The 21,693-nt window shown below is 46.3% G+C and overlaps 1 protein-coding gene across 1 annotated transcript in view; it reads right to left on the bottom strand.

Annotated features, from left to right (window-relative positions):
- loxhd1a (lipoxygenase homology PLAT domains 1a) overlaps positions 1-21,693 on the bottom strand; it is a 184,336-nt gene that overhangs the window by 123,386 nt on the left and 39,257 nt on the right. Inside the window, exons 5-8 of the mRNA XM_078539341.1 lie at positions 19,962-20,060; positions 16,499-16,647; positions 10,278-10,401; positions 3,283-3,533 (exon numbers count right to left, since the gene is read on the bottom strand). Of these exons, the coding sequence (XP_078395467.1) occupies positions 3,283-3,533; positions 10,278-10,401; positions 16,499-16,647; positions 19,962-20,060 (623 nt within the window). The remainder of the gene's footprint in view (positions 1-3,282; positions 3,534-10,277; positions 10,402-16,498; positions 16,648-19,961; positions 20,061-21,693) is intronic.

Below are 21,693 nucleotides of genomic sequence, written 5' to 3'. Positions count from 1 at the left end.
TTGATGTCAAAGGCAGTCACTCTCATCTCACCTTGGGAGTTCAGCTCTTTTATCCATGTTTGAACCAAGGCTGTAATGAGGTCAGGATCTGAGTGGCCGTGGCGGAACCCAATCTGAGGGTCAGTGAGCAGGTTATTGCTAAACAAGTGCCGCTTGATAGCACTGTTGATGACCCCTTCCATTACTTTACTGATGATGGAGAGTAGACTGATGGGGAGGTAATTGGCCTGGTTGGATTTGTCCTGCTTTTTGTGTACAGGGCATACCTGGGTAGTTTTCCACATAGCCGGGTAGAGTGGAATGTATTGCATGTAGTGGAGTGCGTTGCACATAGTGGAGTGTATTGCATGTAGATTGGAACCAAGGGTTGGAGGGAAAAACAGTTGCTGAACAATGGGTTACCCTCAAAGAGGAGATGGTTTGGGCACAGTTAAGGTACGTTCCCTCAAAAGGGAAGGGTAGGACAAACAAATCCAGAGCTCCCTGGATGAGAAAGGAGATAGAAATTAAATTAAATAAGAAAAAGTGTGCTTACCACAGGTGTCAGGTAGCAAATATAATTGAGAACCAGGCTGAATATAGAAGGTTCAGAAGGGATGTGAAAAAGCAAATATGGGAAACAAAGAGGGTTTATGAAAAAAGACTTGCAACTAACATAAAAGGAAATCCCAAAGTATTCTATAAACACATCAATAGTAAAAGGGTGGTAAAAGGAGGTGTAGGGCCGATTAGGGACCAAAAAGGAGATTTACACATAGAGGCAAGAAGCATGACTGAGGTGTTAAATGAATACTTTGCATCTGTCTTTACCTACGAGGCAGATGCTGCCCAGGCCATGGTGAAAGAGGAGGAAACTCAGTTATTAGAAAGGCTTAAAGTTGATAAGGAGGTATTGGATAAGCTGCTGGTACTTAAAGTTGATAAGGCACTGGGACTGGATGAGATGCATCCAAGAATATTGAAGGAAGTAAGAGTGGAAATTGCAGAGACACTGGCAATAATCTTTCAATGTTCCCTGGATTCGGGGGAGATGCCAGAGGACTGGAGAATTGCAAACATTACGCCTTTGTTCAAAAAACGTTGTAAAGATCTGCCCTGCAATTACAGACCAGTCAGTTTAACTTCGGCGGTGGGGAAACTTCTAGAAACAATTATTCGGGATAGAAGTAATAGATACATGGAAAAATTTGGATTGATTTGGAAGAGTCAGCATGGATTTGTTAAAGAAAAATTGTGTCTAACTAACTTGCTGGAGATTTTTGAAGAGGTAACGGATATGGATGATGAGGGCAACGCCGTGGATGTGGTGTAAATCGACTTCCAAAAGGCGTTTGATACAGTGCCACACAACACAACTTGTGAGGAAGGTTATAGGTCATGGAATAAAAGGGACAGTAGCAACATGGATACAAAATTGGCTGAGGGATAGGAAACAGAGGGTAATGGTTAATGAGTATTTTTTTGGGCTGGAAGAAGGTTTGTAGTGGAGTTTCCCAGGGGTCGGTATTGGGACCCTTGCTCTGCCTGATATATATAAATGATCTAGATCTTGGTGTGCAGGGGGCAATTTCAAAGTTTGCGGTTGACACAAAACTTGGGAGAATTGTAAACTGTGAAGAGGAAAGTGTAAAACTTCAAAAGGACATTGACACATTGGTGGAGTGGGCAGATAGATGGCAGATGAAGTTCAATGCAGAGAAGTGTGAGGTGATACACTTTGGTACAAAGAACATGGAGAGACAGGATAAAATAAAGGATACTATTCTAAAGGGTGTGCAGGAGCAGAGATTCCTTGGTACGTAAGTCATTAAAGGTGACAGGACAAGTAGAGAGAACTGTTTCTAAAGCATACAGTATTCTAGGCTTCATTAATAGGGGCATAGAATACAAGACCAGGGAGTTTATGATGAACTTATATAAGACACTGGTTAGACCTTAGCTGGAGTATTGTGAAGAGTTCTGGACGCCACGCTATAGGAAGAATGTGAACACATTGGAGAGAGTGCAGAAGAGGTTTATGAGAATGGTTCCAGGGATGAGACACTTCAGTTATGAGGAAAGATTGGAAAAGATGGGACTGTTTTCCTTGGAGGTGAGAAGGCTGAGAGGAGACTTGTTAGAAGTTTTCAAAATCATGAGGGGCCTGGACAGAGTAGATAGGGATAAACTGTTCCCACTCTTCCCAATCTCAACTTTTTCACACAGCGAGTAGTAAGGGTTGGGAATGCACTGCCTGGAAGTGCAGTGGAGGCAGGTTCCATTGAGACATTCAAGAGGGCATTGAATGGTTATCTAAATAGAAACAATGTGCAGGGTTACAGGGAAAAGGCAGGAGATTGGCACTCAGTTAAAATGCTCAGAGAGCCAGTGCAGACATGATGAGTTGAATGGCCTCCTTCTACACAATTATAATCCTGTGATTCTGTGACTCTATGTAGTGGAGTGCATTGCATATAGTGGAGTGTATTACAAGGATACTGATGGAGCTGGAGATTTAGGTGTTGAACTGTGAGGTTGAAGCACGGGTAGTTTATCAGTGTCACTTGAAGCCTGGGATTACTGCTACAGACAGACTGCCATTCCATACATTGTAAGGATGACACTGCCACTTTTTATCCCTCTCTCCATTGTCTCCCTGTGCTGTACTCTTGTCCGGTATCCCACAGAGCACATTCTGCACTCACAATCCTCCAAATACTCTAACCAGTGAAGCAGCTGAATAAGGCTGATCTTGTTGCTATGGGAAAGAAGGGAGTGGAAAAAAAGCCAATGTCTTAGGCTCTTCCTCCTAAGGCAGAACTTTTTATTGGGTGGTTGCAAAGAGACTGACCTGATAAAACTCACCCTTCTTTACTGATTCTACAGGAGATTTAGAAACTGAGCTTAGAGCCATCTCAACACAGTATCTGATGGGGATAAAACGACTCATTACTTGACAATATGGGGAAAGCCCTTCCTTGAACTATATAGGTAGTGAATAGTAAGTACATTCATTTCATAAATAAGTCAATTTCACATCCAAAACATCCAATCAGGCAGTTGGACTTTTTGTATACAAGAAGTTAGCTTACTTGAATGACCCAACTGAATGATTAGGTGTTTAAATACCTACTGCAAGCTATGGCATGGTATAGGATTATGATGTTGTGTAAGATTATTCTCTATCCACGAGGTGTGCTATGACACACTCAATTTATTCTTTTCACCTGGAAAAAGTTCAAAACGTTTAGGAGTTTAAGAGAATTATCTATTACATGTTGCGTAGCATTTTCCTTCCCTCACCTTTTCACAGAACCATCCAGAACTGACTCCACAGTTATCATGGCCAATGGTGACTCTGCTCAGTGGGCTGAGGAGAGCAGCAAGCTCCACATTAAAGATGTCGGTTATGCCACGTTCAAAATGGCCACCTTCTAGGAAGATTTTTCCACTGTTTTTAATACCTTTGGATCCATGGAGGATGATGTGCACTTTTGAGTTGGTCCCAGCTCCTCTGACGTTACCGGTTACTACAGAAACATTGTAAACAATCCCTGGAAAATCAAATTAGAACAATTTAAAATCGGGGGAAGAGCAATGTATTGTCTATATTGATCAGTAGCAAGATTCACTAACCAACCTACACCAGGGAATCAATGGTTCAGATCTCATACAAGCCCTTGAGAATTAACTGCCCTCTTAAAGAAAGTTTGGAGCTTAGGGAGCACAGTACCTCTTCACCTGTGGTAGGTGGATTTGAATCCAGGCCAGACAAATGGAATGACACTCCTCCTCTCTGGCACTTCTAATAGGTTGGGGCAGTTTCAATACTCAGTGGGTTCTATATGTCACTATGAGAAGAAGCGCAGGAAGTTCTCTTGGTGCCCTGACCAACATTCCTCTCTCAGCCTACACCATCAAAAACAATGTTCACCTGGTCATTCATTTCAATGCTCTTTGTGAGATATTGCTGTGCCCAATGGGGTTGCCTTGCTACCTTCCTAACAATAGAGGTTACACTTCAATAGTAACTAATTATTGTGTAGAACTTTGGGACTTGCTGAAAAATGTGGTAAGAGGCTACATAAATGCAAGTCCTTTCCTCCTTTATATTACTTGAAAGGCAAGGGCTTGGGAGTGGGGGGCAGAATAGATTTACCAGAACACTGATTCAGTAATTTGGAGAGACTAGAGAAACTGGGACAAAAACAGAAAATGTTGGAAAAACTCAGCAGGTCTAACAGGATCTGCGGAGGGAAAGACAGAGTTAATGTTTCGAGTCCGTATGACCCTTCTCCTTCTTCTAGAGAAACTGGATTGCTCTTCTTAGAGCAAAGAATGTTACGGGGAGGATTAATAGAGGCGTTAAAAATCATGGGGGCTTTTGATAGGGTAGACAGGAAGAAACTGTTCTCACTGGCAGGAAGGCCAATAACCTGAGGACATGGATTTAAAATAATTGCTAAAGGAACCAAGGGGAAGATGAGGATAAAGGTTTTATGTAATCAGCTGTTACGATCTGGAATGGGTGGTGGAAGCAGGTTCAATAGTAACTTTCAAGAGGGAATTGGATAAACACTTTGTGGAGCTAGGGAAAATGAGCAGAGGGGTAGGACTAATTGTACAATTCCTTCAAAGAGCCTGCACAGGCATGAGAGACTGAATGGCCTCTTTTTGCACTGTACGTTGCGATGATTCTAGCTAAGTCCAGGGTAAGTCCAAACTGTATAAATCGCAATGCAGAACAAATTAAAGAATCTTCTTCAGAGACACCATAAGAAATCGAAATGTCACGTTGGTGGAGTGACAGTGGAAAGGTCAGTGGAAAGGCAGGGTTTAGGTACCATGTTGGGTTGGAGTAGAAAGAGCTTCATTCCCCAACTAGTCTGTGATATACCTCAACTAGGAGTGCACATTAACATGGGTACCCAAAATGGAAATGTTCCAAACCAGTGCTGAAATTCTTCATCCTGTAGATCTCAAAAGTCACACAAAAAGAGAAAATAAAATATGCACAACAGAGTGGAGTTCCACTTTTCAAACCATTGACCCCCAAAGGGTTATGGATGCTCCATCATTGACTATATTTAAGGCTGGGACAGACACATTTTTGGTCTCTCAGGGAATCAAAGGGCATGGGGAGCATGCGAGAAAGTGGGATTAAAGCTCAAGATAATTCATGATCGTACTGAATGGCAGAGCAGGCTCGATGGGCTGTATGATCTACTCCTGCTCCTATCTCTTGTGTTTTTGTGTTCTTGACAGCTGGTGAAAAATGATCCAGCTCTTCCTCATCTTGGACCGTGCATAGGCAAGTCTCCTCACTGGGATTCTCCTTAGGCAAAACTCCCAATCCGCCAACATAACTCCGAGCAAAGATGGATGGAATGCCTGGATAGATGCACAAAAACAGGGTTTCTCTGATCTTTCGCTGAAGTTCCAGTGACTGATTGGAGAATCCCTCAGGAAATTCCCAGAGCCTGTGCGTTGTTCAGGAAACATTTATTGAGAAACGATTTGCATCTTCCGGGTGACCATGTAATGCTGTGCTCTATCAGTGGCATAGCAGATGCTTACACCACCAAATGTGGTACTGAGCCAAAAAGACTAGAACGATCCCATGTTTGATCAGTTGTTTGTGCAGATTTAACTGTTCTCTTGCAGAGCAGAAACTGTGTTGTTACAACTGGTCTCAGAACCTCTGCATTAAAGGAGCCTAAAAAATATCATACAATCACCTATTCATGCTCGTGGCCACACCTAAATCATAGAGCAGAATTATACAGTCCCCCACAGGTGGATGTGCAGGCAGCAGCGGGGTGGTGGGCACCAGGTGACTGCCTGCCGCCAACCTGTCCGCTAATTAATGGCCACTTAAGGGCTGCTTCACACCCAGCCGCAATTTTGAGGCTGGTGGAAGAGTTCAGGAGTTGGGGGGGGATGAAGCTGCTCAGGCCTCAGGCCTTGGGTGGGAAGGGGAGATGACTCCCTCAAGGGCCCCCTTTCCAGATTGGACTCCTCTGCCCAAGGTCTGCCCACACACGGGTGCTCTCTCCCCTCCTGGCATCTCCATCAAGATCTCCCACCTCTCCCCACCCCCTGCGCCTCACCTCCCCTTCCTGCTGTGAGGCCCATCACCACCACACTGGCACCCCCCAACACAACTCCCCACACTTATCTGGGCCGGGACCCTGGGGCTTAGAATCTGGGGGCTGCTTGTAGTCCCAGTCCTGACCACTGCTGCTGCTGGTGCTACTGAGTGAGGGGTGGAATTGTCCAGTCCCCAGCCAATTAATGCTCCTCGTGGCTGCAGGGCTGCTGTGATTGGTGCGGGTGCGTTCCCTGCTGACTCTTCAAGTAGTGGGGCGGGAAACCCTGTCAGCTGAACAATCCTGCCCATTGAACAATAGAATACGCAACTAAATGCAGGAAGTCATTTGGCCCATTGACCAGGATTTTCTGCTCCCGTTTGCTGGGGGCGTCATGGGAGGCGGGAGCGGAAAATCTCGCGAGATTGCAAAAATCGGGTTTACGTCATCGTGAAAACAGTTCGTGATCGTCCGCTCTTCTTACTGATGGCAGGTCCATGTTTCCCACTCCTGAATGTTGGGTTCCCCACTTGCATTCATTTGCATCTAATTATAATCCCTACTGGCCGGAATCATCCCCCATGCTGGATCATGAGGGCCACGTCAGCATTCAATCACTCCGACGTGTTTCACAATGGTACATAAGCGACATGCACCTGGCGACCTGCACTTTACTCCTACATTCGAGGGCCATTGGCCTACCTTGTCTTGGTCAGCGCTCACGCAATTCAGTGTCAGACTTCGGTGGCAGCGCCACATCGGTTTCAGGGGGGCTATCTTGAAAGTCCAATCCCACCGGACCAACAGTAAGATGGGGGTGTCCTCTCAATGGGTCCAGGGCGAGGGCAGGCTTGGTGAAGCGGGGAAGTGAAGGCAGGCAACTTCAGAAGCTCCAGGGCAAGGGCAGGGTGGGAAAAGGGCGGAATGCCACGGAGTATTTTTGGGGGGGGTGGGGGAGTACATGTTTAACAGTGCATGTGGCCTCACGATGTTGAGGGCTGAGGTGGACACAGGTTATAGGTCCCTCTACCTCAGAATGTCCATGAGCTAACTTACTGATAAGCACCATAAGAGCAATCGGATCAAAGGATACAGGAGAAGGAGTGAGAGGTCTATGAGGGAGGGTAATCTTAACGTCCACACCCTCGGTGACATTGATGAAGCCTTGGGAGCATGCTTCGTCGCTGGGGTGAGGCGCTGTCTGGAGGAGGGTGTGTTGCCAGCAAAGGTCCAAAGATGCTGACTGGTCAAGCATCTCTGCAGCATTCCATTAGTGACATCAGCCTGCATGGCTCAGGAGCTGATCCACTAATGTGAATGGCTTCGTAGGTAGTAGCCTTCAATTGGTCAGCGCTCCTCAAGGCAATCCATGTCCAGCAACATGACTATGCATTCTGAGTTACGTCGATGGTGCAACTTTTGTATGCGACTGGGGCCAAGGCAGCTGAGGAGGTTCAGGAAGTCTCGATCTATATACACACGGGTCAGTCCTCCCTGTCACCTTCTACTCAATCCCATTGACATCTGGCCCTCTCACTCATGTCTTACTACAGATGTGGACCACCTGAGGCTGATGACATTCAATTAATTGCATGCCAGCCATTAGCATGCCTCCTCTTTACCGCATACACTGTGCCCTCATAGGCAGCGCTGGTCCTGGCAATTTGAAGGATCTCTGATACCATGAAGCCCTCAAGGTGAAGCATAGCTTCCAATATGGAGCACACTGAAGCTTCAGTTTTATTTTCCTCATACCCCATTTCTCCCATCAACATTGTCTGAAGGCACGACTCACGTCTCCCGATCATGCTCAACGGACCCATGGTCCACCAGGTGTGACCATTTCACTGCAGCATTACAGACCGTGACCTGTGGTCGGGTGAGGGGATGCACAGTGCTGCATCCGTACATTGAACCGATAGCTGGGTGGACACAACACACACGCCCCTCCACGGTGACAAACGCTCAGGCCTGTAGGCTCGAGTACAAGGACACTAGTTTGGCTGAGAGGGCCAGAGCCTCATAGACTTAAGTTGGAAAGGTGCTCGCACCTGTTGTACAGCTTATCAGATGTAATCAGGAAGTCACAAGTGCGGCTACTAGACAGGAATGCACAGTGCCTTACAGTGTGGGGTCGTAGCATGGAAGCCCTGGCAGATGACAGAGTGCATGGAGTTCCAGGACATATCTCCATGGGTTAACACTCCTGTCCTTCCACGCTACACCTTCACCTTTCAATCATACATCGGCATGGGAGAACACCTCTGCCTCTATGTCACAAAGACAACATTGAGAAGGAGATGACCCTGAGAAGCATTTAAACAACGTGCCTTCCGCATGAACAGATAACATGACGGGCAGCACATCACAGACATCGGAATGAGAGCCAAACAGCCAAATACTGTGGTGACATGTATCCAGACTACACAAACGACTGCCCTGATCACGACACCCACAATATGTGAGGGGAGGGACCATGGTGTATCACCTGATTGACTGCAACACAGCTCTTAATAAAAAGGAGGGAAACTCAAGAGGAGAAGTGGAATGGGCCATATTCTATTTACAGTCGGGCACATTATATACATCTTGTGAACACCTGTGCCACTGTTGTGCTCCTAAATTTCTTAGTTTTCTTAACCCGACCACTACATCTTGGTGCATCCCTGACAACCAGAGCAGAGGTGGAGGCAGCCTGCTGGCTGCTACGCCCTATGTGTGATGATCTTGGTGGGCATCCTCTGGAGGGCCGAGGCCTGGAGGTTCCCAGCCTGCTTACAGTATCTTACTGTGGGCCAGGTGCACCATCCTCGGCCTGTGGAGGTGGGGCTGATGGGGTCACAAGAAGAAGTTAGTTGGATCAGCTGGACATTCCCTGAGTCAGCTGGGTGGATAGCCCCGGGGTGTCAAGCTGCTGGTCCTCCTCCCTATGGAGGCCCGAGGGCCCCAGCTGACTCCTTGAGGAGAAGGGACAGGGACCTCTCCCTTGTCCTGCATAAAGACAAATAGAGAGGGTGTAAGGAAGATGCATGGCAGGGCAGATGAGAAGATTGGCTGGCATTTGTGGGTAGTTAGTGAAGCCATGGACAGAATGAGGATGAGATGAGCAGAGGGAATGGGGCCAGATGGAGATGTGAAGGTGTGTGTGAGAGTGAGTGGTGATGTCCATTGAGCTGGGAGTGAGTGAGATCCCTGTGGATGTGTGATGGGTTTGTGAGTGTGTGAGTTGAGAGTGATGAGATGGTTGACTTACCCTGGAGGAACAGGGGAGATCATTCATCCTCTTTCAGCACTGGGTAGCTGACCTCTTCTGGGCTGCATTCACACTCCCACCATCATGGAATCATCATGTTGCTGCCCTTCCTGCGACCAGAGCGAGGGTAGAGGACATCATGGCCTCCACGGCATCCAGCAGGCACTCAAGTGAGGCATCACGAAATCTGGGTGTAGATCTCTTCTTTGCCTTTGGGGCCATCTCTTCAGTGGAGCGCTCCTGCACTGCAAGCATTGTGAAGTGTGTGCTCTGTACCCATTTAAATCAGGTGCCCGCATTGAGGGAGCGGTGAGGTCACATCAGGGCCGGTGAATGGGAGGCTGCCTGCCAGCGATCTGGTGGGTCTCACAGGAATGCATTATTAATGAGGCAGTACGGGGACAATACAGCGTGGAAACCCTCCATTGCAGCCGGCGTGATCAGTGCTGGTTTCCCCACCCACTACTGCACATAGTGTGATTCTGGGACGATTCCACCCATTATGTTTGTATCTTAAGGCAATCAAAAATTAACCCACTGCTCCGCTTTCTCCTCTAGCTCTAAGTTTGCAATCTTCTCTAGTACACCTACTTCCTGTGGCAAAGCAACTCATGCTCCAACAGCTCCCTACAGAAAGAAATGTCTCCACTGCCTCCTCTCCCTCCTTTAGTGCAAATTGTGGAAATTAGGTAGAGTCAGGATTGAGGTACACTGTAATATCCTTCACAGTCATCTAGACTGCTGACAGTCACTGTTTAAAATCAGCAGGAATAATCCAACAGCACATGGTAGAGGGGTCACAAAAAAAACAAGAAAAGCTTAATAAGAGGTACTGAGTACTCAGAGAATCAGGAAAACATTTAATCTCCAAACTTTTCATACCAAGGATCAATGCTAGACCAACCCCTTTACTGCCAATGGCTGCCATCAGTAAATTCAAAATTACATGTTCTCACCTGTTGTCTGACTTCCCCCATCCAGAATGTCACGTTGAATTTTACCATCATCTTCATCCAGTGCAAACCAACGGTTTACTGGAAACTCGTGTATGGTTTTATTTCCGATATCATCTATAATCACCTAGAAGATGTAAGTCAGAAGGCGGATGATTTGGTTACAGTGCGGAAACATTATGTACATAAAAAGAGAAGCTCAGTTTGTTGAACTTCCACAACTTTACTCGGAGTTATATATGTATAGGATAGGACTGAAATTCCCAGTCAGGTCTTTTGGGAACTCATCCTGATCCCACCCCAAATCCCAAGGTTCAGACACAACTGGGGCACGTTCTGCAGTGGGTGAGATTTTTGTTATTCATTCATGGAATATGGGCATCGTTGGCTGGACCAACATTTATTGCTCATCCCTAATTACCCTTGAGAAGGTGGTGGTGAGCTGCCTTATTGAAACGTTGCAGTCCATGTGGTGTAGGTACATCCACAGTGCTGTTAGGAAGGGAGTTTCAGGATTTTGACCCAGCAACAGTGAAGGAACAGCGATATGTTTCCAAGTCAGAATAGTGACTGACTTGGAGGGGAACTTTCAGGTGGTGGTGTTCCCATCTGTCTGCTATCCTTGTCCTTCTAGATGGTAGTGGTCGTGGGTTTGGAAGGTGCTGTCTAAGGAGGCTTGGTGAATTCCTGCAGTGCATCTTGTAGATGGTACACACTACTGCTATTGTGCGTCGGGGGCGGACGCAATGAATATTTGTGGGTGGGGTACCAATCAAGCGGGCTGCTTTATCCTGGACAGTGTCCAGCTTCTTGAGCATTGTGGGAGCTGCACTCATCCAGGCAAGTCGGGGGTATTCCATCACACTCCCAACTTGTGCCTTGTAGATGGTGGACAGGCTTTGGGGAGTCAGGTGGTGAATTACTCGCCATAGGAATCCTAGCCTCTGACCTGTTCTTGTAGCCACAGTATTTATATGGCTATTCCAGTTCAGTTTCTGGTCAATGGTAACCCCCAGGATGTTGATACTGGGGGATTCAGTGATGGTAATGCCATTGAACACCAAGGGAAGATGGTTAGATTCTCTCTTGTTGGAGATGGTCATTGCCTGACACTTGTGTGGTGCGAAGGTTACTCTCCAGCTGATGCCTGATCATTGTTCAGGTCTTGCTGCATTTGGACATGGACTGCTTCAGTATCTGAGGAGTCGTGAATGGTGCTGAACATTGTGCAATCATCAGCGAACATCCCACTTCTGACCTTATGATGGAAGGAAGGTCATTGATGAAGCAGCTGAAGATGGTTGGGCCACGGACACTACCCTGAGGACACAACACACATGCCCCTCCATGGTGACAAACACTCGGGCCTGTAGTCTTGAGTGCAAGGACACTAGGACACTACCCTGAGGAACTCCTGTTGCGATGTCCTAGAACTGAGATGATTGACCTCCAACAACGAGAACTAGGTTCCTTTGTGCTAGGTATGACTCCAACCAGGTAGAGAGTTTTCCTCTGATTCCCATTGACTCCAGTTTTGCTAGGGTTTCTTGATGCCACACTTGGTCAAGGTGGCAGTGAGCTGCCTTCTTGAAAAGCTGCAATCTGGGCAATTTTCCACATAGCCGGGTAGATGCAGTGTTGTAGCTGTACTGGAACAGCTTGGCTAGGGGCGTGGAAAGTTCTGGAGCACAAGCCTCAGTACTATTGCTGGAATATTGTCAGGGCCCATAGCCTTTGCAGTATTCAGTGCCTTCAGCCATTTCTTGATACCAAGTGGAGTGAATCGAATTGGCTAAAGACTGGCATCTGTGATGCTGGGACCTCCAGAAGAGGCCAAGATGCATCTTCCACTCGACACTTCTGGCTGAAGATTTTTGCAAATGCTTCATCCTTATCTTTTGCACTGATGTGCTGGGCTCCTCCATCATTGAGGATTGGGATATTTGTGGAGCCTCCTCCTCCAGTGAGTTGTTTAATTGTCCACCACCATTCATGACTGGATGTGGCAGGACTGCAGAACTTAGATCTGATCCGTTGGTTGTGGGATCGCTTAGCTCTGTCTATCACTTGCTGCTTATGTTGTTTGGAATGCATGTTGTCCCATGTTGTAGCTTTACCAGGTTGACACTCATTTTTAGGTATGCCTGGTGCTGCTCCTGGCTTACCCTCCTGCACTCTACCAGGGTTGACCCCTTGGCTTGATGGTAATGGTAGAGTGGGGGATATGCTGGGCCATGAGGTTACAGGTTGTATTCGAGTACAATTCTGCTGCTGCTGGTGGCCCACAGACCCTCATGGATGCCCAGCCTTGAGTTGTTAGATCTGTTCAAAATCTATCCCATTTAGCACAGTGGTAGTGCCACACAACACAATGGAGGGTATTCTCAATGTGAAGTCAGGACTTCATCTCCACAATGTCTGTGTGGTGGTCATTCCTACCGATGCTGTCATGAACAGATGCATCTGCAGTAGACAGGTTGGTGAGGATGAGGTCAAGTATGTTTATCCCTCTTGGTGATTCCCTCACAGCCTGCTGTAGACCCAGTCTAACAGTTATTTGCTTTTGGAACAAAAACAGAAAATACTGGAAAAACTCAGCAGGTCTGACAGCATCTGTGGAGAGAGAAACAGAGCTGACGTTTTGAGTACGTATGTCCCTTAGGTTTTCCAGTATTTTCTGTTTTTGTTCCAGATTTCCAGCATCCGCAGTACTTTGCTTTTAGCTTATGTCCTTTAGGACTCAGCCAGCTCGGTCAGTAGTGGTGCTACCGATTGGTGATGGACAGTGAAGTCCTCCACCCAGAGTACATTCTATGCCCTTGACACCCTCAGTGCTTCCTCCAAGTGGTGTTCAACATTGAGGAGCACTAATTCATCAGCTGTGGGAGTGCAGTACGTGATAATCAGCAGGAGGTTTCCTTGATGTTTGACTTGATGCCATGAGACTTCATGGGGTCCGGAGTCGATGTTGAGGATTCCCAGGGCAACTCCCTACCGACTATATACCATTGTGCCGCCACTTCTGTCCTGCCAGTGGGACAGGACATATCCAGGGATGGTGATGTCTGGGACATTGTCTATAAGTATGATTCCGTGAGAATGACTATGTTAGGCTCTTGCTTGACTAGTCTGTAGGATAGCTCTCCCAATTTTGGCACTAGCCCCCAGATGTTGGTAAGGAGGACTTTGCAGGGTTGACAAGGCTGAGTTTGTCATTGGCATTTCCAGTACCAAGGTCGATGCTGGGTGATCCATCCAGATGCATTCCTTATTGAGTTGCTTTTAGTGGTTTGATAGGTTAGAGGGCAGTTAAGAGTCACATGTAAGACCAGGTAAGGATGGCAGATATCCTTCTTAAAGGGCATTAGTGAACCAGATGGGTTTTTACAACATTGGCATGGTCATCATTAGACCTTTTCCATTGGGATTTTTTTCATTGGGATTCGAACCTGGGTCCCCAGAGCATTAAGATAAAAGCAAAATACTGCGGATGCTGGAAATCTGAAACAAAAACAAAAGTTGCTGGAAAAACTCAGCAGGTCTGAGTATGACTCTTAAGAGTCATCTGGACTCAAAATGTTAACTCTTTCTCTCCACAGATGCTGTCAGACCTGCTGAGCTTTCCCAGCAATTTTTGTTTTTGTCCCCAGAGCATTACCTTGGGTCTCTGGATAGTCTAGTGACAATACTACTTTGCTACACCACTGCTTCCTGCGTGGTATATCATTATGGCACCTTGTTGCAGCGTAAGAGACTGGCAATGCCAGTGAAAGATCTGAAAAAATGGTTTCAAAATCTCTAAATTTGGAATTTGCCGGTTGCCTGGTGACAATCGATTGCTCCTCGGTCAAATAAACCTTTTGTAAATTTCGCTGGCCAATCTACTGACAGGTTCAACAAAAGTAACTTGCATTTACATAGGGCCTTTAATATGATCAAAAATCCCTAAGTGCTTTAGAAGCATTGTCAAACAAATATTTAACCCCGAGCCTCATGTTCAGTCAGGTTGCCAACAGCTTGGTAAAAGTGATGGGTTTTAAGTGGCTCCTTAAAGGAGGAAAGACAGGCGGAGAGGTGGAGAGGTGAAGAGGTGGAGAGGTAAAGAGGTGGAGAGGTGGAGAGGTGGAGAGGTGAAGAGGTGGAGAGGTGAAGAGGTGGAGAGGTGAAGAGGTTTAGTGGGGGTATTCTAGAGGTTGGGGTCTTGACAAATGAAGGCATAGACGCCAATGTTGGAGCGATTAAAACTGGGATTGCATTACGACGCTGGGAGAGTGCACAGATCTTGAGGGGCTATAAGGCTGGAGATACCACAGAGATAGAGATGGGCAAAGTCATGGAGAGATTTGAAAACAAAGGTAAGAATTTTAAAAACAAGATGTTGCTCAGGAGGAGCTAACGTAAGTCAGTGAGCACAGGGAACATGGGTGAGCGTGACTTGGTGTGAGTTGGTACATGGATAGCAGAGTTTTGGTTGATCACAAGGTTGCGGTGGGTAGGAACAGGGAGGCTGGCATGGAGTGCGTTAGAACAGACAAGTCTAAATGTAACAAAGGCATGACAGAGTTTCAGCAGTATATACACTGAGGCAAGGGCAACGTTGGGCGGTGCTGGGGAGGTGGAGCTAGGCAGTCATGGTGATGGGTGTCATGGATCATGTCCTGGAAAACAAACGCACACGGGAGCGCTGGGCGCAAAGCTGGGTAGGTGGGTGTGGGCGGACTGGGCACCATGATGGGTGGAACTGGCAGGAGTTCCTATGGATTACATTATCCAGCCAATCATACTTCTTTGTGTGACATCCACATGAAAAGGGTGCAGATGCAAGCACCCTTCAGTGGCTGCTCCTACTGAAATCTTAAAACCCCACAGGACAGAGGTTTTCGCCCAATGGGTGGGCGCATGCCCGACCCACTGGAGTGTGAAATGACACACGTTGACGTCAGCCAAAAGGCCTGTTAAGGCCATTAAATAATCAATTAACCTAAATTTCTCACTGCCAGTCCAACCTAACGGTTGCCAGGCATGCTAAAAGGGCCAAGCAGCCTTTGCATTTTTTAGGGAATCTCATCTATGGGCGGGATGAGGTTTCCAAAAGCAAATAAATTTTTTAAAAAAGTTTTAACATTGAATTAATCATATGTCCCTGCTCAGAGTCACATGAGGGGACACGTTTTATTACATTTTTGTTTTCTTTCTTTCTCACCCTTCTCCCGCCCCCTCCCCCGCACAGGCGGTGCTTAGCGCTGCCGCTCACGTTTCACGCTGGGCGAGCCTTAATTGGCCCGCCAGCATGAAATTGCGGTCCAGTGCCGATCGCAGGTGGTGATCAGCTACCCTACCGCCCCCGCCCACCCCCGCCGAGCCTGCCCGCCAAGGGCAAAATTCTGCCCCAGAAGAAAGGGTAAGAGACTCATCAAACTGTGGATTCTGAGCCATCACAAACCCATTGCTTTTTGACAGGTCAGCTCTCCCTAACAATCTTCTCAACATGTCAGTCAAGCTCCATTCTCACTACACTTGCACCCCGTTACACTGCCCCCATCAATGATTGCCCTGAGAATTTATTGGATGACCTATTACTACCTGGGTGAAGAAGTTCCCTTCTTACTGCTAACTTCCTAAATTTTTAATTTGAATGTTATTTCCCAGAGCTCCAAAAAACCTGAAGTAGTAACTGAGGAGTAGGGAAAGACAGATGTAGTTCCATTGGTCAAAAAACACCCAGGCAAAAACCTGCTAATAACAAGCCAATTAGGCCGACATCGACCCAGTTGCGATGAGTGGGAAATCTATGGGCTACTATATCTGAACATTTATAGAGCACAGGTATCAGTGGGTGTGCTCAGTAGTGTTTCAGGGGTAAAGGAGGCTCATTTTCATTTCAAGGAGTTGAGGATCCCAAATTTGAGTTTGCACGGTCTCAGCACAGATCCCAGCTGATGCAGGTAAATAAACTAAAAACAAAAAGCACCCCTGAGTAATTCCCTTCCCTCAGTCAAAACCTCATAATAACTGGGACATGGATGATGGGGCTGGCACATAAGTGCAGTCAGGGTTAGGAGCTGCACTGCTCTTGCAGGGAGCCGGGACAGGCAAGATGGGTGAAATGGCCTTGTTCTGTGCTGTCCCATTCCCCAATGTCATGATTGTGCCTCAGCGCGTGACCCATACGATATGGGTTACCTGGGAATGTTTAACATCAGGTTAAAAAAAGAGATAGATACCTTGCTCAGGAACCACCCAGCTGAGGATCCTTTGCTATTGTGACCAATCGTAATTTTTTTCAGGCGACCCAGGTTGGGTGACTCAATTGTGAACTTGTCTTCATTTCCTCTTTCGAAGTTGTCTTTGTCATTGTCCAACCGTCTTTCCCCTAAAGAAAATTAAACGTAGATTTAATTACAAAGATTTACTAAAACAGCATGCCATTTAAACCGGTAGCACCATTTGATAAAGCACAAAATTCCCCTCAGTGCCTGAGTACAATTTTACTCAATTTTTCCCTGAGCTTACTGTGGCTTTAGATATTAGATTTATTAGTATAAGTTCACCTTTCTTTTCTGTCCCTGTAAAGTTTCCGAAAGTATATATGCAGCCTTTCCGCAGGTCATCGCCAATCCTACTTTCAAGTAAACACGTGGTGATGCAGCACCAGCCCTGCCAGGGCTCACCTGCTCATGGGAACCTGGCAAGGGGACACCCATTACAACCCAGGCCACTGCAGCCTGCTCTGCCTTCTGGGTTTTCATTTCCATGCTCCTCTTACTTCCTTTCCCCCTTTGGCTATTCGTACACACCACAGCTGGAATTTTCCAGCCCCGTTAACGGCGGGCGGGGGTGGGACAATATGGCGGGAAGGCCAAAAATCGGCTTCATGCCGTCGTGAAACCAGTTTGCAATTGACCACTCCACCCGTCAATAGCCGGCCGCCTTTCCCGCCACCGAACGTCAGGAATGTCATTTTAATACATTTACATCTAATTATAAGCCCTGCTCGCTGGAATCATCCCTCCCACGCTGGATCATCCTCAAAAGTGACATGCACTGGACGAGCTGCACTTTGCTCGGGACTTCGAGGTTTGTTTGCCTACCTTGCTTCGGGCAGCACTCGAGGTCATCAGCGCTAGGTTTCACACTCAGCACCGCACAATTTTAGGGGAGCTTAGAGGCAGGTCTCTACCAACCAGACCAGCCATAAGGCAGGGTGTCTTTTCAATAGTTGCAGGGCTAGGGCTTGCTTGGGGGAGGGGGGAGAAGTGGCCTCAGGCAAGAGAAGAGGCTGCAGGGTGAGGGCTGTACTGTGGAAGAAGGGTATTTAGGGTGTGTGTGGGGGCACATGTTGGTCTGTGCAACTGGCCTCAAGATGGTGAGGGCTGAGAAGGCAGTCTCCAGAGGAGGAGGCCAAATGGAGATTGAGGATGCCTGTGAGAGGTTGAGTGGTGATGTTCCTTGAGCTGGCTGTAAGTGAGATGCCAGTGAATGTGTGATGGGCTTGTGAATGTATGAGTTTAGAGTGATAAGATGGTTGCCTTACCCTGGCAGCACGGATGAGATTGTTCATCCTTTTTCTGCACTGGATGGCCGACTTCTTGTGTGCAGCGTTGGCACTGACCACCTCTGCCACCACTTCCGAAGACGGAGCGGTGAGACTGATGGGCCTCCTGGTGCCAGAGCAGGGGTAGAGGGCATCACGACCGACCTCCACGGTATCCAGAAGGCAACCAGAGATGCGTCACTGAATCGGGGGTCTGCACTCTTCTTGGCTTTTGGGGCCATGTCTTCACCAGAGGAGTCCAGGGCTGCAAGCATTGAGAAGCGTGCGCACGGCTGCAGTCTAAAAATGGTGCCCTGTGTGAGGAAGTGGCAAGGTAACGGCGTAGCGGGCAAATCAGAGGCTGCCCGCCAGCGAGACGGTGTGTTTTCTGTGGCTGCGTAACTAATGAGGCGGGAATGGGACGTTCCGGCACGATAACACGCCATTGCAGCCGCCGGGTAAAACAACTTCTTTCCAGCCCGCTACCGCACTTTGTGGGATGATTCCACCCTGCACCTTATATGTGTCTTTGATTTCTCTCACTATTCCCCTTTTTGCCTCTTGCTAATATTACATTTGCTATCTGCCATGTTCTCCACCCTAGTATTCATAAGTCACTTTATTTATTTTCCTATGTGCTTTTATAAATTTTCCTCTATCCTCTTTCTCTTATTATGTTTCTTATTTAAATGTTGCTTATTTTTATATCTCCTTAACTCAAAGCAGTGTCATAAGGACTGAAATACAACTGATTTCTGTTTTTCCATGGATGCTGCCTGACCTGTTGAGTATTAGCAACTCAGCTGGAAGCAAACCTGCATCTCTCTGTTCTAGAGAGCTGCACTGCTGCTCCAACGTGCTGCTGCACCACCCCAACCTATCCTATCAGGAACTCATTACACCATTGCACCTCTCAGTCTCCCCTGCAATACATGAAGAAAAGGTTTCTTGTCCAGTATATATTGGACAAAATCACTCAAACCATTCTTCAGTTTCAATGGACACCTCTATTGTCACAGGTCCCCATGAACAAGTTGGGAAACTCAGAATTTTCTCACAAGGCGAATGATCATTTTACCATCATAACAGACCACTCTCATTTTGTTATCTGTTTCCATTGGTATCTAATGCACTGTCAATGCAGATATTCCAGGGTTGGCTCATTTTTGGAAAATAGCGGTTGAAATTTAATGTAGAATAGCAGGAAAAATTATGTGACATGCATGATTTGGAAATAGATAAATAGACCTAGTAATTACAGCAGATTTGATGTTCACCAGGCTCAACCAGAGAAAATCAGCAACCACTGAAGCCAATAGGGTGAAGATATGTTGCTAAAGCAGTTTGGGGAAGTTATGAGCACACTGTACAGTGACATGGTTAGACTGGAGTTTGAGTACTGTATGCATCTGGCCTCCTTATGGAATAGACACGCAGCCCAATGGAAACATACTTTTTCAGTAAGAGCTTAGTGGGATCACTGACCAAACATTTTTATTCATTCTTGGGATGTGAAGGTTGCTGGCAAGGTCAACATTTATTGCCCATTCCTAACTGCCCTTGGAACTGGTGAGCCACCTTTGTGAACCGTTATAGTCCGTGTGGTGTAGGTACATGCACAGGGCTTTCAGTAATGGTTTGATACAACTCAGTGACTTGTTAGCCCATTTCACAGGGCAGTTACCTGTCAGCCATATTACTGTGGGTCTGGAGTCACATGTAGCCCAGAACAGGTAAGGATAGTAGATTTCTTTCCCCGAAGGAGATTAGTGAACCAGATGGGTTTTTATGACAATTCAGTAGCTTCGTGATCATTTTTAATGAGACCAATATTTTATTCCAGATTTATTAATTAATTGAATTTAAATTCCCCCAGCTGCTATGGTGGGATTTGAACTCATGTTTCTGGAGCATTAGTCCTGGTCCAGCCCCTCAGGCTGGCAGGAACTTCTGGTCCCGCCGATGTGACTGGAGTGACTCGCTCCAAACAGTGGCTCTCTAGCCCTACCGCAGGGGTACCCGCCGCCAGGGGCGGGGGGGGTGGGCCTGGAAAATTCTTGCTCTGGGGCAAGTGATGTAGAGGGCAGGGGTATTCCAGATCCTCTGCTGGGACTCCTTCTTACTTGCTTCTGACAAAAGGCAAAACCAATTACCTGTGTCTCCATTTTCGCCAAAAATGTTAATGAAGACGTCAGCATCAGTGCCGCTGCCTTTGATATCACCCGTAAAGACACTCACAATGTATTTGTTTACTGTGGAAAGAGATGGAAAGGATTTTAACAGTCGCTGGTGTTCTACAGGCAGATTAGGAGACAATGGAACACTAACATCATTAGTAATTAAATAGACTAGCTGAACATCTGAAGGCTGGGTAAAGATGTTGCATCTGTACGCCATTCAGGATACAGCAGAAGAATACCTTTATTACTCTCTTTCAAAGACAATTTGAACCTATACACAGAATCTGTAACTAGAGTTGTCAGTACTGGACAAATCTTAGCAGTCAAAAATCTGAGATAGTTCATACAATAAGGTACACATACAATAATAAAGATGATTAAAAGTGCTAGGCTGTGTCCATCAGGTGATGCACTGGGATAAAAAGTGATAATAATGCATCCTTTTTCACCTTTCCATTCCCCCTCCCTTCTGTTCTTCATTTTCCCTACCCTTCTTTATCCCTTTGCTTTGGGATTTATATGTGTATTCTCTTATGTTCAATCACTCTTGAGAAACACCAGGAGATGATGTACAGTTTTTACATGTAATCTATTACAATCTCAAGTGCGAGATCACAGCCCATGCTTCAGACTTCTCCCGAATGTTTTGAAGTTGGTAAGACTTGCTTGGACAATGAATACTAGAAAGTGAACTGATTGTGGAGAGCATCACAACCCAGGGTGAGTTTCCCTAGCCTATTGTTTTTTAAAATGCTTTTTAAATCATTTATGGGACCTGAGTTTCACTGGCTAGGCTAGCATTTATTGTCCATCCCTAAATTGCCCTGTGATATTGTTATAATTGCTAGGGACCTCATTAAAACTCCGTTCTCACTATTATGATTAAGAAACCCTAAGAGGGTTGTAAAAGTTATCGTGGATACAGAAATTGATAGTACCTGGGTGACTGTAAAAGAGGTAGCTAAACTCAGCTGAGGAAGAAGTGTCTGGAGAAAGCAGCTGCAGTTTGTCCTGCAGGTCCCCGGTTAAAATAACAGGTTGGACCCAGATGATGTAATCGGAGCTCAGTCTGCATATTTGAAGAGGACCCCACCGGCTGGGAGTCAGGTCGGGCTAGGGAAGGAGCGGGTGCTGGCCTACCCTTTGCCTTGTTTCTGCCTGGTCATTCATTCATTTGCTGTTCGTGAGGCCTTTTGTGCACAAATTGGCTACAAACATCACTCGACAAAACAACAGTGAGTGCATTTCAAAAGTAATCTGTTGATTGCAAAGTGGTTTGGAATACTCTAAGTAAAAACCAACAACACTGAGGAATTCATATCAATTATCCTTCATTATCTGATTACTTTAATAGTCTAAATAAATAAAGACAAAACTTAAAGGTATAAATGTTTTAAACAATTACTTACCGCTACTGATTTTCATTAGTATTTATACATTCACAATGAAATCAACTCATTACCATCTTCAGGATTATACTTTGGTTCTCAAATTTTTGGGCTTTCGTCCTTGAAGAACTAGGGCCAACTTTTACACGAGGTATATGAAAAAATACAATCTTATATGCTAAAAACTCATGGGGTTAACTTTTACATGAGGTCAACTTTTACACACATATATATATATGGTATTTCTAATGCAAGAAAGATGATTTTGTGGACTTACGTATAGAACAGATGCAGGAAATTGTCATGCACTTGTTACA

The sequence above is a fragment of the Cetorhinus maximus genome, chromosome 1, assembly GCF_964194155.1.
Source record: "Cetorhinus maximus chromosome 1, sCetMax3.hap1.1, whole genome shotgun sequence".
In the NCBI taxonomy this organism is placed as follows: Eukaryota; Metazoa; Chordata; class Chondrichthyes; order Lamniformes; family Cetorhinidae; genus Cetorhinus; species Cetorhinus maximus.
This window is presented reverse-complemented; position numbering and strand designations above follow the sequence as displayed.